We start from the raw sequence: 18,399 nt of genomic DNA, 5'->3' as shown, positions 1-18,399 counted from the left end.
TTTATGTGGGCTTATAAGTTACCTATTAGAAAATGTGGTAGTGCCCATCCATTATTAGCTATATCAGCAATATATGGATGATTTCTGCGAAAAATTAAAGATTCCTTTAGTCTTAGATTCTTTCACTATCATTTTTTATATATTTAGTGCAATATGCCTATTATCATTTCTGATTGCACTGTCGACTGTGCCTATCTTTGTGCCACATTTATAACCAAGTTAACATGACATAAACTGATAACACTGCAAACTTTCAATGCATATCGCAGAAGTCAACTATAATTATTCGAAAACTTGTGAATGCATACCTTGGAAAAGGCTGGTCCAAATCGTACAGCACTATCCTTTGCAATTGCATGTTGGAGTTTTCAACTAAGAAACTTGCAACAGTGCCCACAAGTGGGTTACAGGGATTAGGCATCCAAAGATTTAAACAACTTCAGATTAACTTTTGATTGTTTATATTCAAATCTCAGACATTTAACACTTGTTTTTGTTTTAACACTACTGATTTTTTTTTTCGCATTTAAAAAATAGTTTATTTTTATGAAAATATGGTTAATCTTTTAAGCATCTGTGATTTATGAGCCCCAGGGGTTTAAAAAGTACTCTTATAATTATACTTAAGTAAAAGTATGGATACTGTGTGAAAATTTTACTCAATTAAAAGTCCAAGTATCTAGCCAAAAACATACTTGAGTGAAAGTGAAAAAGTATTCACATTAAATTGTACTTAAGTATTAAAAAAGTAAAAAGTAACTTTTTTCCTGGCTAGAATAAAATCAAGAGAGGAGATTGTGTGAAAGAGAATGATGTTTTGTTAATTCGCCTTTTTACTGTCTCCGACAACTGTCATTTCTCCCCTATTGGCATTCGTAACCTGGTCATAGAATCATCTTACTATAACAACTTCTTTGCTAAATGATTTTTATGTGGCCTGTTGTACTGTATGTAACATGGCAATTTCCTGGTGTAAAGAATACTAGAGGCGCTAAAACAACAATTACTTTTATCCCCTTTCACTCAAATAACGAGTAAAACTGCAGATTATCAGTTCATAAACACTTACTTTTAGCTCTGTTCCTCACACAATGCTATCTTATGACATATAAACACATTTACTACCAGCACTGTCAGCAGCCATGTCAGTCTGTAGCTCAAGACCAGTTGCCCACTGAAGCTAAGCAAGGATGAGCCTGGTCAGTACTTGGATGGGAGACATCTTGGGGAAAACCAAGTTTGCTGCTGGAAGAGGTATTAGGGAGGCCAGCAGGGGGTGTTCACCCTGTGGTCTGTGTGGGTCCTAATGCCCCAGATGGGGACACTATACTGTATAAAAAATAAAAAATCCTTTGGATGAGATGTAGAATAGTGGGGGTTAAATATTAATTCTGTTTGTATATGTTTTGCTTAATAGATGAATCAATAAAAAATGTTAATCATAAAAAAAACTGCTCCGAAGCACAGTTAGCTGTGCAGCGTAACTGACCAAGGCGATAAACACACGTAAAACTGACCAGCCTTCTTGACACTGAAAAAACGGATTTTGCTCAAACTTACCTGCATAGCCACTGCAACCGACTTCACCTTCACGAGCCTGGTCAGTACCTGGATGGGAGACATCCTGGGGAAAACCAAGTTTGCTGTTGGAAGAGTTATTAGGGAGGCCAGCAGGGTGTCTGTGTGGGTCCTAATGCTCCAGTATAGCTCCAGTATAATTTTAAACCATTTTTCTACTTAGTTTTCATTTAGAGAAAATTATGTAACTGAAGTTAGTGTGTGTAATAGATTCCGTCCAACATCAATAGCTTGTTATTAACAGTTGAAATGCGAGAGTGAGAGATGACAGATGTGTGTCACTATGTCCTTCAGTTCTCAGCTCTCCTTTTTTAAGAAGGTGCAGGTGAGTATTTGTATCTTCACTTTATTATTGCCTCAGTAGTAGCTATTTCAAGACAAAGTCTAAATCAAAACCACAGTTAACACACTTTATGTTAACAATAGTAAACATGAACTTAGTGTTTATCTTGATTTATACTTATACTTTTTAACATAAAAGTTGTACGTTAATAGTTAATGCATTTTGAACCATAATGAACTAACAATGAGAAATAGAGAATATTTTTTTAATTAATATTGACTATTTAGCTGGGAAAATATTGTTTATTTTTAGTACATAATACCTAATGCATGTACAGAACTTTTTTGTAAAGTGTTGTCAAATTAAGTGTTAATAGCCAAATAATACAAGAGATTAAACAAAAGTGTTTAATGCTTTACCCTACATTAAAATTTTTAATGTAACAGGAAACACAATCTGAAACAACATTTTCATGACTTCGCAATATGTATTTTTTTCTTTTATAATTTGAAATATTTGTAGACAATATGCAGTGCAGGGTCTCAGTAACTATCACCAAAGTTTATTTTGGAAGTCTCTTATTGTTTATCCCTGTCCTCTTATCTCAGACCAATTTCAATTAGGCTCTGACAGAGATGCATTTACATCTGCACTCCACATCGCTTCACATCATTCAAAGTTGAATTGCATTTCTCTCATGTTGGATCAAAGTGTGGAAAGCACTCTCAAGTGCTCCACAGAAAGCATGAAGGATTGCAGCAGGCCCAGATTGGCCATAGGGAGCACCAGGCACATATCAGGTCTGATATCAGATCATCTGTCTATTTTCATGACAGAAATTATATTTTATACACGTAATTATATATGTTTTCCTGTCTGCCAATTTATAAAAGCCAGATTAATATAAATATGCATGAGGCGTGATTACCATATTAAGATGGCACTGAATAAAGAGCTCTACAATGCAATTCTTACTAGTAAGAAATCGCTATTGTAGAGCTCAAAAATCAAATTTTTAATAGTAAACTTTCAATTACAGAGCTCTACAACTGCATTCTTACAAGTAAAATGCAATTATAGAGCTTGTTAATTGGAATTCTTACTAGTTAAGATGCAATTATAGAGCTCTGTAATTCAATTATAGAGCTCTGTAATTACATACTAGTAAGAATTTAAATAAAAGAGCTCTAATTATAATGTTGCTAGCAGGCAGGCTGAACACAGGAGCAGACGAAGACAATGATGAAGTGAGAACCCAAGTGCAGTTTATTTACAACATGAAATCCAAAACCAAACAAACATTAATGACTTCCAAAAACGTGAATCCAAAACAGACATAAACAACTTGACATGAAAGAACAATGACATGACGTTACACCAACAATACTCGACAAAGGACAATGGCAAATATGAGGGCTTAAATACATGGACAAGGGTAACCACATGACAGAAAACCAATCAACAGACAGAACTGTAAAGTAGATAACTAAATACTAAAACATGAACCAATGACACGACAAGACTGATAACGAGTTAAACAATGAACCAATGAAAACAAGACACATGAACAGGGGAAACATATGACACATGACTATAAAACAGGAACTAAACTACAAACATAAAACGTGAAATCAAAACATGAACAGAAACACATTTAAATGTGACATTCCCCCCACTAACATGAACAAAACTATCAGAGTACAGTAGGGAGCTGGGGAGGGTTGGGTCCTTGAGGCATGGCCTGGAGAGACAAGGCGTGGAGCATGGGACCAGGGTAGAGCCATGGAAAGTGGAGCTGTGGGAGGCTCGAGGGGCGAAACTGGAGACCTTGGAGCCCGGAGAGTAGCCGAAGGCTCGAAGGGCCAAGGCAGCACCAGGGGATCGGAAGACCGAGGCGGATCTGGTGGGGCTGAGGACCAAGGCGGAGCCGTAGGGATGGAGGTCCCCGGTGGAGCTAAGCCAAGGCAGTGCCAGAGGATCGGAGAGCAAAGGCGGAGTCAGGTGACTGACAGACCAAGGAGGAGCTGGAGGGATGAGGAACCCTGGTGAAGCCGATAGGCTGGAGGACCTCGGTAGAGCCAAGGGAACGTAGAGCCGAGGTGATGTCGAGGGATCGAAGGGCCAAGGCTGAGTCCAGGGCTCGGAGGGTCGGATGTTACCCTTGTCTGAGATGTCACAGGGGGCGATGGTCGAGCCGGTGACTTGGGGGGAACCGGCTGATCAGGAGAACTCAGGGTGGGTACAAGGGCGGGAACCAACTCCAGGTCTAATAGCCCAATGAGAGCTGGCTCTGGCATGCGTGGGCGTTGGCTCGTTGACCGTGGCAGGCGTGGGCGTTGGCTCGTTGACCAGAGGCGAGCCTGTAACATGGCATGGAGCAGACTGAAGCTTTGCTGTGACATGGCATGGAGCAGACTCAGGCGTGGCTGTGACATGGCATGAGCAGACTCAGGCGTGGCTGTGACATGGCATGGAGCAGACTCAGGATCCAGTGAAGAAGGTGGTGCAAGCTCGGCAGCCATGACGGGGAACTCTGGCTCGGCGGCCATGATGGGGAACTCTGGCTCGGCGGCCATGACGGGGAACTCTGGCTCGGCGGCCATGACGGGGAACTCTGGCTCGGCGGCCATGACGGGGGACGGCTCTGACATGGCAGTCACTGTAGGAGTGCATAATTCCTCATCAGCCACTCCTACAGTGAAAGATGAACCATTCAGTTGCAGGGCTAAATCCATGTATTGAGCCAGACTGAGGGTAATCCGACTGCCAGGCATCATGGAGGAGACCAGCTCATTTAGCCCAAAATGAAAAGTCTTTGAGGGCGATCTCATTGAAATCCACCTCGCTGGCCAGAGCACAGAAGTCCTCCACAGAACGGTTTCACTGGCATAACCGCATGAGGCAAACTGCTGGTACAAGACTGACAATGGCAAATATGAGGGCTTAAATACATGGACAAGGGTAACCACATGACAGAAAACCAATCAACAGACAGAACTGTAAAGTAGATAACTAAATACTAAAACATGAACCAATGACACGACAAGACTGATAACGAGTTAATCAAACAATGAACCAATGAAAACAAGACACATGAGCAGGGGAAACACATGACAGGATCACATGAGGGAACAGGAAATCACATGACATGAACACGTCTATAAAACAGTAACTAAATTATTAACATAAAACATGAAATTAAAACATGAACAGAAACGCATTTATAAGTGACACTAATTATATTCTTACTAGTAAAGAATTCCAATTACAGAGCTCTGCAATTGTATTTTTACTAGTAAGAATGCAATTGCAGAGCTCTCTAATTTAATTTTTACTAATAAGAATTGCAATTAGAGAACTCTACAATTCAATTTTTATTGTAAAAAAATATTTTTATTCATACATTCACTAGTAAATATAGGCAGTTGCAGGTTGCAGTTTTATTTCCAGTATTAAGATGTGTTTTTGTACTTGCTGATGCTAGGTACAAAGCACAACTTAAAAATGTTAATCTAATATTGTCCTATTTTGTTGGTGTGAAAAAATGTTTGATGCTGTCAATGTGTAACACTTCTCATTTTGATGATTAAGTTTTTGTGCATCTAAAGCAAATTTGTGTAACTGTTTATTTAAAAAAATGTGTGGGGGCGAACCAATAATTACGGAAGCCCTGAACCGCAAAATGGAAAAAAAAATGTTTCTCTTCAAAAAAAAAAAATGTTTCTCTCTTCAAAAATATTTTTTTTTTCTCTCTTCAAAAAAATGCATGCGGTACCAATCTTGGCCACCAGGTGCCACTATCAGTAAACATGTAATCTTATGCTTTTAATGCTTTCTCTGTTGCTATATAGCTGAATAATACATTTATTATTTATTTAAGGGTTTGCAAACCTTAATCAAGACAAAATCAGGTTACATATGTTTGATATGACATTCGTTGTCATGTAACAACTGAAGTTATTTATTTATTTTTTTTAAATTGTTGGACTTTCTAAACCATCTATGCCGTTTGCTCAGTGTTTCATGGTGGAAGCGAAGGAATGTATTGAGGAAAATGGGAAACATGGGGAAATTATTATTATGTCTGTCCTTTTGAAATGTTAGGGGTACATCTGGTAATGTTAAGGACGCAGGTGTCATGACCATTTATATGTCTATGGTCGTGACATCGTGTACAAAAGAAGTCTGATTTCATTGGCTAGGGACCAACCTATAAAACGACTCTTTTGTGCCCTCCCCCTGCCCCGCCTTTCTCTCTCCCAACACTGAGTTTGCAAGTGCACAAGTTAGTTATGCATCAGATATATCGTGAAAATAGTTGCAAAAGTCAAGGCGTGAAGATTTGAAATTGCAGTGACAGATTTTAGAAGTTGCAAGTGCCTAATTTGAGGTTGCACTGCGAATGTAAGAATTAAAGTGCAATTTGTAAAATATCCATGAGGTAATTAAAGATGAGTGGAATCTTTTGTAACAAAAAATACTGTAAGGTAAAAGCTGGATGGCTACCATAAGTAAAATATTTTTCAATTGTGTAAATTATAACAGAACGCTAACGTGAAATAAGTTTAAAATGCGATAACGCTCACTTCTGGACGGAGATGCTGTGATGTATGGCTCAGCAGATGGAACACTGGACAATAATATTTATTTGGGCATCAAATAACCAAGGAAAACACTCAAGTACACAACTCAATATACTTAAGTTTTATTTGTATTCAATAATTAATAATCTAACCAAAGTGCTGTACAGAAATAAGGGGTAGGGCCTGGGTAGCTCAGTGGTAAAGACACTGGCCACTACACCTGGAGTTCGCTCGTTCGAATCACAGGGCGTGCTGAGTGATTCCAACCAGGTCTCCTAAGCAACCAAATTAGCCCAGTTGCTAGGGAGGAGGGTAGAGTCACATGGGGTAACCTCCACACGCGCTGTGTCTCCGTGGCAATGTGCTCAACAAGCCACGTATCTTATCGCGCGGGTTGACCATCTCAGACGCGGAGGCAACTGGAATTCGTCCTAGACCACGAGGACTGCACATTGGGAATTGGCCATTCCAAATTGGGAGAAAAGGGAGAAAATAATAATAATTAAAAAAAAAAAAAAAACATTAATACAAGTACAATTATCCTGGCAAACATTTGATATTGCTAACAATCCACAGTAGATTGACTTTGGGACATTTAGAGCATCAAAAACGAGTCTATATATTCATTAGGGGAATTTAAAAATTATTGTACAATACACCAAATTAATTCATATGACCACCAACACAGCAAAATCTCTAAAACACATAAATATCCACAGAATACATAATTAAATACCACACATCATAAATACACACCATCAATGATTAGTCAATACATGCCATCAATACCACTCAAGCTAAATACATAGCCGTCGTCAATTACATTACAGAATGCATATGGAGAGATAAACAACCTGCCCTCATACCCCCCACTCACACACACGCTCATGATAATAAACGCCGGGGGACGAATAAATAACATTACACATAACATTCAACGAGGCCTCCCCAGAGAAAAGAAACCCACAAGCATGTAAAACAAATAACCCAACAACAAAATGTACTGCTGGCTTCCTAACCCGCTACCGGACGTGGGATACAGCATTCGTAGAACACATCAACATATTTATTTGACATTCTTCATCTGGAACTCTTCACTACTGCAGTAGACAACTTGTTATATTAAAATATATTATTATAATTCAATTCCACCATGAAAGTCTGCACATGACATCCCCGTTCAGTTGCGAGGATTTAATTTATAAATGATCTTTTCGTTTAGAAATTAGATTACAACTTACAACAATATTAACATTACCAGATGTACCCCTAACACTTCAAAAGGACAGACATAATAATAATTTCCCCATATTTCCCATTTTCCTCAATACATTCCTTCGCTTCCACCATGTAACACTGAGCAAACGGCATAGATGGTTTAGAAAGACCAACAATTTCAAACAAAAAAAAAATAACTCCAGTTGTTACACGACAACGAATGCCATATCAAACATATGTAACCTGATTTTGTCTTGATTAAGGTTTGCAAACCCTTAAATAAATAATACATGTATTATTCAGCTATATAGCAACAGAAAAAGCATTAAAAGCGTAAGATTACATGTTTACTGATAGTGGCACCTGGTGGCCAAGATTGGTACCGCATGCATTTTTTTCTTTTTTTTTTTTTTTTAGAGAGAAAACAATTTTGAAGAGAGAAAAAAAAACTATTTTTGAAAAGAGAAAAAAAAATTGGAAGAGAGAAAAAAAAATTTGAAGAGAGAAAAAAAAATTTGAAGAGAGAAAAAAATTTGGAAGAGAGAAAAAAAAATTAAGACTTAGGCTCAGGCTCAGGAAGGAACTGAGACACAATTATTTATTTTTTTTCACCGTTATTTTTTATTTATTTTTTCACCTTGTGGTTCAGGGCTTCCGTAAATAATAAATGATCAGCATCTTTGTTATACATTTCTTACAAAGTAATGAAAATAAAAACTTTAAAACAAAAGGTATAGCAATCTGAAAGGTTTTCAAAATCGCAGATAACTTTTAAAAATAGATATGGTATAAATGGCAACTAAAGTAATTTAAAAATCGAGATTTCTGATTTCTGTCTTCCTTTTTAAGTATTCTTAAACGACAGTATATTTCGATATAGGCTAAGTGATATTCAGTTTGGCTGAGTTCAAAACAAATATATTACAGTCTTTTTTTTTTTAGTTAGATCTTTACTACAGAATTAGTAACATTACCTGGTAAAAATGTATAATTTCTGAAACTAAAATTAACATGTGCAACAAACTGACAACAAAGTCCAGCTGGTTATAAATCAATTCTAACTTAGTTAGATGAATCAAAATCTTAACAGACATTGCGACCACTGCTTGTTATTTTGCATCTACATTATGACCATTAACACATTTAAATGCATAAATATAATAAAGAATATTCACAGAAGTCAAATGTTTTTGATCACAAAAATAAAATAAAAAATAATAATCACAAATGAATGAATGATTATGCAATACGTTTAACACTAGATGGGGCTATGTTACAATCAGGGGGAAAGGAATGTGTGGCACTCATGTCCAAGGGTTTTCAATGTCCAGTCTTCAAATTTTATTATTGACTGTTCATGAGGCCTTCATCTCCTTGAAGAAAAAAAGGAGAAGACCCGGTTTACAGATCACTGAATATGTATTATTAGAATGATCAGTCAGAGCGATCTTAATCTTGTGCTTTAGGCTTTACAATATACTGTACTATGCAGTTGTGCATCTTTACTGTACTTTGAAAAATGAAATAAGATACGTACAAATCCATTCCAAAATCAAAAACAAAGAAGTGCCAGTTCATCCTTTAAAGAATATCAAAATGTGAAACAAAGGATGTTTAGAACTCTTAAAACCAGAAAGCTCAGAAGATGAATAGGATGTATAGAGTAGAGTCAGGATTGTGTGTCAGTGAGCGACAGATGTAGGCCAGTTTAATTTCAAAGGAATAGAGGTGGGATTAGAATGGGGAGTAATTTGTATGAGATGGAGATGTCAGTACATATTTTGGAATGAAAGAATGATGTCTTGGCTTATATGAGGTGAAATGAGAAGTGAATAGAATTCACAAAGATTAAACAAAAGATTCATTTGTGTTTCACATATCCATTTCAGAGAAGGTTTATAAAGCGGAGGGATTTGTGTCAGAATATGTTAGTTGGCTTGCATGGTGCTTTTTGACACTGTATATTTGTTTCCTTCCTATGCTAAAGAAGGTATGATTGAGTTTCCTTCCCTGTATCCTCTGGGAGTGGTCCCAATATGACAGTGGTTTCTGGTCTAGGACCCAGACTTGGTTTATCCGTCAAGTTATTTCTGAACATTGGTCTAAGAGGCACATGGGCAGGCAGATAATGTCTAGACTGAGACTTGCATGATAAATAAAGTTAGCAAATACATCCCATCTGAAACAGACAGCATAAAGTAAGAGGTCCTGATAGGATTCATTTCTATGAAAGATTAACAAATACTCTTCATCCTATTTTCCAGAACTCTTTCTCTTAAACTCTTAATCCTTCAGTGCATTAGTTGCCTGTTGTATTGCAAGGAAACCATGGCTGCATAATCTAAATAGAATTACAGGAAAGCTGACGCAAAGATGTTTTTTGATGGATCAATTCCGAATACAGTGGAAACTAATCCATAATCATAACTATTGTGCTGTTTAAGGCAAGTACCAAGATAATAAAGCAACACACAAAGCCATTAAAATCAGCTACTTTCAAAAAAAATATTGTCTAAAGAATGCCGCTTTGTGGCTGGTTAATGCGACTGTTGTTCAGCGTGGTGGTGAAAGCCAGCAGGTGGGCATTGTTTTCAGCTGTAAGGTTGACAGGTGGTACAGTAGCAAGCTTGTTTGGTAGTTTCATGTTTTGTTTTTTGTTCCGCTTTGGCCTTGCTGAGTCTGACTCACACAACAGTGTAAAAATAGACCCACATAATACAAACGATAGGGATCTGAGTTGTGACTCTGAGCTTTCATCTGCTCCCCCCGTTTAGAGGCCTCATTCCTTCCTTCCTTCTCACTCTCTCTCTCTCTCTCTCTCTCTCTCTCTTTCTCTTTTGTTCTGTTCTGTAACAAAATGCTCTTATCGTTTAAGTTTGACTGAAGATAAGAATCAAGTTGGGAGCACCGTTTTTTCTCTTCTCAGAAAGCTACCATGATCTCTCAGGTAAATATATCTTTGTTTTTTGTGGTGAATGTGATTGTGCTCCCATCATATGCTACTTATAACACACACAAACAAGATCCAGATGCTGTTGCAGCTATCAGTGCTGTAAATACCCCCTCAACATTCTATTACTCCTACCAGCACACAGAATGGCCAACGTATTACACAAGATCCCTAGAGTCTCTTGATTTCAAATATTTGCCATCAAACAAACAGAATTATTAAAGCCATGAACATAAAAATGCCATGGTACTTTAAAATAAGTCTATGACTGATTACTTACTGTGTTGCTTGTCTTAGGGAGGTATAACAGATGAACAAGTGGTTAGTAAATTAAGTATTAAAAAACATTGATCTTTAAAAAAATATATTCTTGCTCACAGCATACATATAATTTTCCCTCATGGTTTTCTGTGGTAAACAAACTTAGCTTACCACTTAGTTTGAACAGATGTTTCTAGTGCATCAGTCTTCATTTAAAGTGGTTTCAAGTCACTTTATAGTATTTCCATCCCTGCTTTACATTGTCAAAGTGCCAGAAAGTGGCCTAAATGTCTATCTTTGCTCCATTGCTGAATTCAGTGCAAAACAGATGCGGATATTGTGTTTTAAGATTATTAATATGAGTCATGGATGAAGGAAGAAAAAATGATGGTCATCATAATCATGGACTGTGCAAAAAAAAGTGTGTATAATAACCAGGCTAAAATAAACAGTTCTTTAAAGCTGAATGATGTAACTTTTTCAGTGTTCAGACATGTTCTTCTATCCCAGCTTAATATGAAGAGACAACTGTAGGTAAGCCATTTATATTAACTTTCTCAAAAACTTTCAACACTGTGTCTGTGTTGAACTATAAAAATTCCTGTGTTTGTTCTGAGTGACCCGCTTAGACCCGCCACAACAACGCTACCAAACCAATGGCGTGAATTGGGGGCGAGATTATCTGGCTGTTTGAACAACAGCAGACAAGGGACAATGTTTTGAAAACATTGTTTATTTTTTATATTTCATTTGGTGGTGCTAGTGTGGCTGGAATTACATACTTCAGCTTTAATAAAGAAATGTGAAAACAATACTCTGTCAAAGCCACAAATGAACAACAAAGTGATCTCCAGTTAGAATTCTATTGTGTCAGTGCAATGAGATGTTTTTAATATAGGTTTCATGTTTTTTTTTTTTTTTTTTTTTTTTACAATGTCTGGGCCTTGTGGGAAGCTACATTAGTTAGATTGGATTATACAGTCGGACTATCTTTATTTAAATTTTCTTAAATAAAGAAACTTAAAATCTTTCCTTTTTTTTTTTTAAGCCTACTTATTTTTTATTTTATTTTTTTCATATTGATTTTAGAGAAAATTTACAACACCACGACAGTCTTATGATGTACATTTATGCCCACCCAGGGGTTAAATTTGAATTTTTGAGGAGGTTGAACCCTTACAATTTAATCCCTGTGCCCACCCCTTCCCCTCATTAATATACAAGCCACACCTCCACCTTGAACCTCGTCACGCCCCCTCGTTAAATTTAACACGCTGCCAGCCCACGACAACTTTTGCTTTATTATTTCGCGGCTACTTGGCAGACTGAATAAAATGAGAATTTCTCAGAGATTTTTATGAGAACTTTATTGGTTTATTTACTTCAGAATTAATAACTTTGGAAGGTTTTTATTCTTTCAGTCTCATAAACTCCTCGCAGCAGGACTTTGTGATCGTTGCTTGTTTATTTAGGCTTAAGCTGTTTTCCTAAAGGGGATCGGACACAGTCACATCATCCTCATTCTGGTGCCACTCCCAAACGATTAAGCTGTTGGAATATGGAGCAATCCAACTGAACACTGGAGCGTGAATCTTCTGTGTGTGTGTGGCCTTGCATGTACTCGCTATTATGGGATGCGGACTACGGAAACTGGAGGACCCGGAGGACAGCAGCCCGGGGAAAATTTACTCCACTTTAAAGAGACCACAGGTCGAGACCAAAACAGACTCGGTATACGAGTATGTGCTACTGGACTTCAGTTTGGAAGGTACAGATCAGTGCAGAAAATAAAAGTTTTGCTGTAATGTGGAGCTTCCATTACAAAAATGTACCATAGTAACCTAGTTTTTACAGTTATTGTTACATAAAAACAATAACACTGTCATGAACAAAGTGACTGAACGATTTTTGCCGGCATCTTACAAAGTTTTAAGGTTATCAATATTTGTAACTGTAGGAAGTTTTCGCTTAAAGGAATATCCCGGGTTCAATACAAGTTAAGCTCAATCGACAACATTTGTGGTTAACGAGAATGAAGAAATTCAGTGGTTCACTTGGCATGGTAGTTGTATTCAGTCTGCGATTCGTTTTGGCTTCCGTTCTGTATTTCATGAATGTGCTTTTTCCATAGGCTGTGTCTCAAACACCCAGAGAGCTGCCTACCACGACAGCAGATTGGCTGGAATTGCTGCACGCGCCTATGATACCTAAAATGCTGTATTGGAAGGCAGATCAAAAGGTTTTGGGATTGTGTCATTTATTGTAAACTTTTGGCACAGTCTGGCATGTGTGGAGTGAATGAGAGCGTTAAAGCATTTTACCCAGCAACAGCATAGGAGCTTCATCACGTGTGGAAATGGGTCATGAAGGTTTTCCCTCTCCATTAACGGGTAGACGTGTCAAAGACTGGCAGACGCACGGGATAAAAACAGCACCCCCTTGTCTGCTCCACGAAATAACATTCACCCACATCTCCTGTGCAACAGTTTCCAATCTTCGAAAATTAAGATTTCCCACGTGCAAGTGATAGTCAAGGGGCTGTGCACAGTGCATTCAGAAATAATTCAGACCCCCTTTTTTCACATTTTATGTTGTTGCCTTATGCTAAAATGGTTAAAAAAAAATTCACATCAATCTACACTCCATACCCCATAATGGCAAAGCAAAAAACAGATTTTTGATAACTGCAGATTTATTAAAAAGAGAACTGAAATATCACATTGACATAAGTATTCAGACCCTTTGCTATGACACTAGAAATTGAGCTCAGGTGCATCCTGTTTCTCTGGATCATCTTTGGGATGTTTTTACACATTGATTGGAGTCCACCTGTGGCAAATTCAATTGATTAGACATGATTTGGAAAGGCACACACCTGTCTATGGCTGTGTCTCGTTTGGAAAGATGCGTCCTCCGGAAGTCGCATTTGTCAGCCGCACACGTCATCGAGGCTGTCTCGTTTCAGAAAAGCGAGTAGGACACTCCGAATGCAGCCTTCGAATGCGATCTTCTTTCACGGGAATTGGGAGGATGCATGAGGTGTATCCTTCGTAGGCACTCACAACCCACAATTCTTTGCTTCAACGGAAATGTCTAAAAAAAATAAATAAAAATGACGCCAATTTGCCCGTAAATATGATGTTCAAACGCAAGTAATGTTAATTCCCAAGTTGAAGTACCTCAGTAGATGGGTGCAGAGTGTATAATATGTATAATTATATTAATATCTAATTAAAATAAAGTATTAGACTAAAAGTACACCTGTAAAATCTATTTTCTTTTCGCATCATTTATAACTCTCCTAAAATGTAGCTCATACATTCCCTTCTAAAGGGACTTTGTTCCTTTCTCACTCAAAGTGCTCCCGCTTGTTAAAAGTGGCATGCTGTCATAGCAACCATGTTATGTTCCTTTTCAGTTTGTCCTACGAAGGCTGTCTTGTTTAAACGAGGCTTGTTTAAAGGAGGACACTCGGTATACTGCAGCCTTCAAAGGACGCGTCCTACCTAGCATGCAGCCTTCCAAATGAGACACAGCCTATATAAGTTCTCACAGCTGGTCCAGAGCGCACATAACCTCAGACTGGGCCAAAGGTTCATCTTCCAAGTGGACAATGACCCCAAGCACACAGCCAAGACAAGGCAAGAGTGGCTTAGGGACAACCCTGTGAATGTCCTTAATTGGCCCAGCCAGAGCCCGGACTTGAACCCAATTGACAATCTCTGGAGAGGCCTGAAAATTGCTGTCTACTGACGGTCCCCATCCAACCTGACAAAGCTTGAGAGGAACTGCAGAGAAGAATGACAGAAAATCCCCAAATCCAGGTGTGCAAAGCTTGTTGCATCATACCCAAAAAGACTTGAGGGTGTAATCGCTGCCAAAGGTGCTTCAACTAAATACTGAGTTAAAGGTCTGTATACTTAAGTCAATGGGATATATATATATATATATATATATATATATATATATATATATATATATATATATATATATATATATATATCATACAGGTGCTGGTCATATAATTAGAATATCATCAAAAAGTTGATTTATTTCACTAATTCCATTCAAAAAGTGAAACTTGTATATTATATTCATTCATTACACACAGACTGATATATTTCAAATGTTTATTTCTTTTAATTTTGATGATTATAACTGACAACTAAGGAAAATCCCAAATTCAGTATCTCAGAAAATTAGAATATTGTGAAAAGGTTCAATATTGAAGACACCTGGTGCCACACTCTAATCAGCTAATTAACTCAAAACACCTGCAAAGGCCTTTAAATGGTCTCTCAGTCTAGTTCTGTACGCTACACAATCATGGGGAAGACTGCTGACTTGACAGTTGTCCAAAAGACGACCATTGACACGTTGCACAAGGAGGGCAAGACACAAAAGGTCATTGCAAAAGAGGCTGGCTGTTCACAGAGCTCTGTGTCCAAGCACATTAATAGAGAGGCGAAGGGAAGGAAAAGATGTGGTAGAAAAAAGTGTACAAGCAATAGGGATAACCGCACCCTGGAGAGGATTGTGAAACAAAACCCATTCAAAAATGTGGGGGAGAACCACTACGCACAGACGTATGCAAGACATGGGTTTCAGCTGTCGCATTCCTTGTGTCAAGCCACTCTTGAACAACAGACAGCGTCAGAAGCGTCTCGCCTGGGCTAAAGACAAAAAGGACTGGACTGCTGCTGAGTGGTCCAAAGTTATGTTCTCTGATGAAAGTAAATTTTGCATTTCCTTTGGAAATCAGGGTCCTAGAGTCTGGAGGAAGAGAGGAGAGGCACACAATCCACGTTGCTTGAGGTCCAGTGTAAAGTTTCCACAGTCAGTGATGGTTTGGGGTGCCATGTCATCTGCTGGTGTTGGTCCACTGTGTTTTCTGAGGTCCAAGGTCAACGCAGCCGTATACCAGGAAGTTTTAGAGCACTTCATGCTTCCTGCTGCTGACCAACTTTATGGAGATGCAGATTTCATTTTCCAACAGGACTTGGCACCTGCACACAGTGCCAAAGCAACCAGTATCTGGTTTAAGGACCATGGTATCCCTGTTCTTAATTGGCCAGCAAACTCGCCTGACCTTAACCCCATAGAAAATCTATGGGGTATTGTGAAGAGGAAGATGCGATATGCCAGACCCAACAATGCAGAAGAGCTGAAGGCCACTATCAGAGCAACCTGGGCGCTCATAACACCTGAGCAGTGCCACAGACTGATCGACTCCATGCCACGCCGCATTGCTGCAGTAATTCAGGCAAAAGGAGCCCCAACTAAGTATTGAGTGCTGTACATGCTCATACTTTTCATGTTCATACTTTTCAGTTGGCCAAGATTTCTAAAAATCCTTTCTTTGTATTGGTCTTAAGTAATATTCTAATTTTCTGAGATACTGAATTTGGGATTTTCCTTAGTTGTCAGTTATAATCATCAAAATTAAAAGAAATAAACATTTGAAATATATCAGTCTGTGTGTAATGAATGAATATAATATACAAGTTTCACTTTTTGAATGGAATTAGTGAAATAAATCAACTTTTTGATGATATTCTAATTATATGACCAGCACCTGTATATATATATAATATTTTTTTTTTTTTTAAATCCCCTTTTCTGCCTAATTCCCGCTACTTAGTAGGTCCTCGTGGTGGCGCGGTTACTCGCCTCAATCCGGGTGGCGGAGGACAAGTCTCAGTTGCCTCCACTTCTGAGACCGTCAATCTGCATATCTTATCACGTGGCTCTCTGTGCATGACACCGCGGAGACTCACAGCATGGGAGGCTCATGCTACTCTCCGTGATCCACACACAACTTATCACATGCCCCATTGAGAGTGAGAACCCCTAATCGCAACCACAAGGAGGTCAGTGTCAATACTCGCTGAGCTACCCAGGCCCCATCAGTTTCTTTTTAATACATTTGCAAAGTTATCAAAAATCTGTTTTTTGCTCTGTCATTATGGGTTATGAAAAGTCGATTGATGTGAAAAAATAATTTAAAGCATATTAGTATAAGGCCGCAGCATAACAAAATGTTAAAAAAATGGAGGGGTCTGAATACTTTCCGAATGCATTGTATTGAGTACCCGTGCTGCCCAGATACATCTTAGTTAGAATGTAGTGTAGTGGTCGACCGATATGGGTTTGTCAATGGCAGATTTCGACATCTAGAGAGCAGGGTAGCTGATCTATATAATGATGGCATATTAGATGTATACATAATTGTTGAAATTAAACACATACACAATATTCACTAAGAATTCACAAAAATAATTGAAAACGTCATGTTTCTGTAGGGCTGAAGTGTATGGTTTTTTTTTTTTTTTTTCCTGTTGGCCTGGTTGGGTAATTTGTGCAGATTTTACTTGCCCTGCCAACATTTTCATTGGAACCGCCACAAAAAATTATACATTTTATTTTTAGCAATATTTTTATGTGCCATAATCAGTGTTTGGTGTAATCAAATTACAAAGTAATTAGTTACTGTAATCTAATTTTTAGTCAAAGTAGTGTAATGTTACATTTTAAATTCTTATAATCAGATTAGTTACTTTTAATTTTATGTACATTATAGGGTTATGCTTATTTCTGATTATTTATGTGGAATAAAAGAATTATGGCTCTGTAATGAGTCATTGTGAAGGAGAAATGTAAGGTGATGAGTGTCACTTGTGTTACAATGAACAAAGTAATTTACCCAACACTGGCTATTTTTCTTTGAATGTTTATTTAACAAACAATTTGTATTTTTATTTTTTTAATAAATATTTTTACCATATATATTTGAAGTCAGAAGTTTACATACACTTAGGATGAAGTCATTCAAACTTTTTTTTTTTTTTTTTTTTTTTTTTTTTTTTTTTTTAAACCAATCCACATATTTAATATTAGCAAACTATAGTTTTGGCAAGTCATTTAGGACATCTACTTTGTGCATGACACAAGTAATTTTTCCAACAAGTGTTTACAGACAGATTGTTTAACTTTTAATTGACTAATATCACAATTCCAGTGGGTCAGAAGTTTACATACACTAAGTTAACTGTGCCTTTAAGCAGCTTGGAAAATTCCAGAAAATGATGTCAAGCCTTTAGACAATTAGCCAATAAGCTTCTGATAGAAGGTGTACTGAATTGGAGGTGTACCTGTGGATGTATTTTAAGGCCTTCCTTCAAACTCAGTGCCTCTTTGCTTGACATCATGGGAAAATCAAAAGAAATCAGCCAAGACCTCAGAAAAAATTTGTCTGGTTCATCATTGGGAGCAATTTCCAAATGCCTGAAGGTACCACGTTCATCTGTACAAACAATAGTACGCAAGTATAAACCCCATGGGACCATGCAGCCATCATATCGCTCGGGAAGGAGACGCATTATGTCTCCTAGAGATGAACGTAGTTTGGTGCGACAACTGCAAATCAATACTAGAACAACAGCAAAGGACCTTGTGAAGATGCTGGAGGAAATGGGTAGACAAGTATCTATATCCACAGTAAAGCAAGTCCTATATCGACATAACCT

General features: G+C 37.8%; 2 protein-coding genes across 2 annotated transcripts in view; one reads left to right on the top strand and one right to left on the bottom strand.

Moving 5' to 3' along the window:
• The window catches only part of LOC127447475 (inactive phospholipase C-like protein 1), a 181,199-nt gene that overhangs the window by 127,191 nt on the left and 35,609 nt on the right, over window positions 1-18,399 (bottom strand). The gene's annotated exons all lie outside the window — the stretch shown is intronic.
• The window catches only part of LOC127447483 (raftlin-2-like), a 35,658-nt gene continuing 29,416 nt past the window's right edge, over window positions 12,158-18,399 (top strand). The window contains exon 1 of the mRNA XM_051709386.1: window positions 12,158-12,641. Within this exon, the coding sequence (XP_051565346.1) occupies window positions 12,503-12,641 (139 nt within the window). The 5' untranslated portion in view covers window positions 12,158-12,502. The remainder of the gene's footprint in view (window positions 12,642-18,399) is intronic.

This window comes from Myxocyprinus asiaticus, chromosome 10 (genome assembly GCF_019703515.2).
Source record: "Myxocyprinus asiaticus isolate MX2 ecotype Aquarium Trade chromosome 10, UBuf_Myxa_2, whole genome shotgun sequence".
Classification (NCBI taxonomy): Eukaryota; Metazoa; Chordata; class Actinopteri; order Cypriniformes; family Catostomidae; genus Myxocyprinus; species Myxocyprinus asiaticus.
Note: the sequence above shows the minus strand (reverse complement) of the source record. Positions and strands in the feature narration are given on the sequence as shown.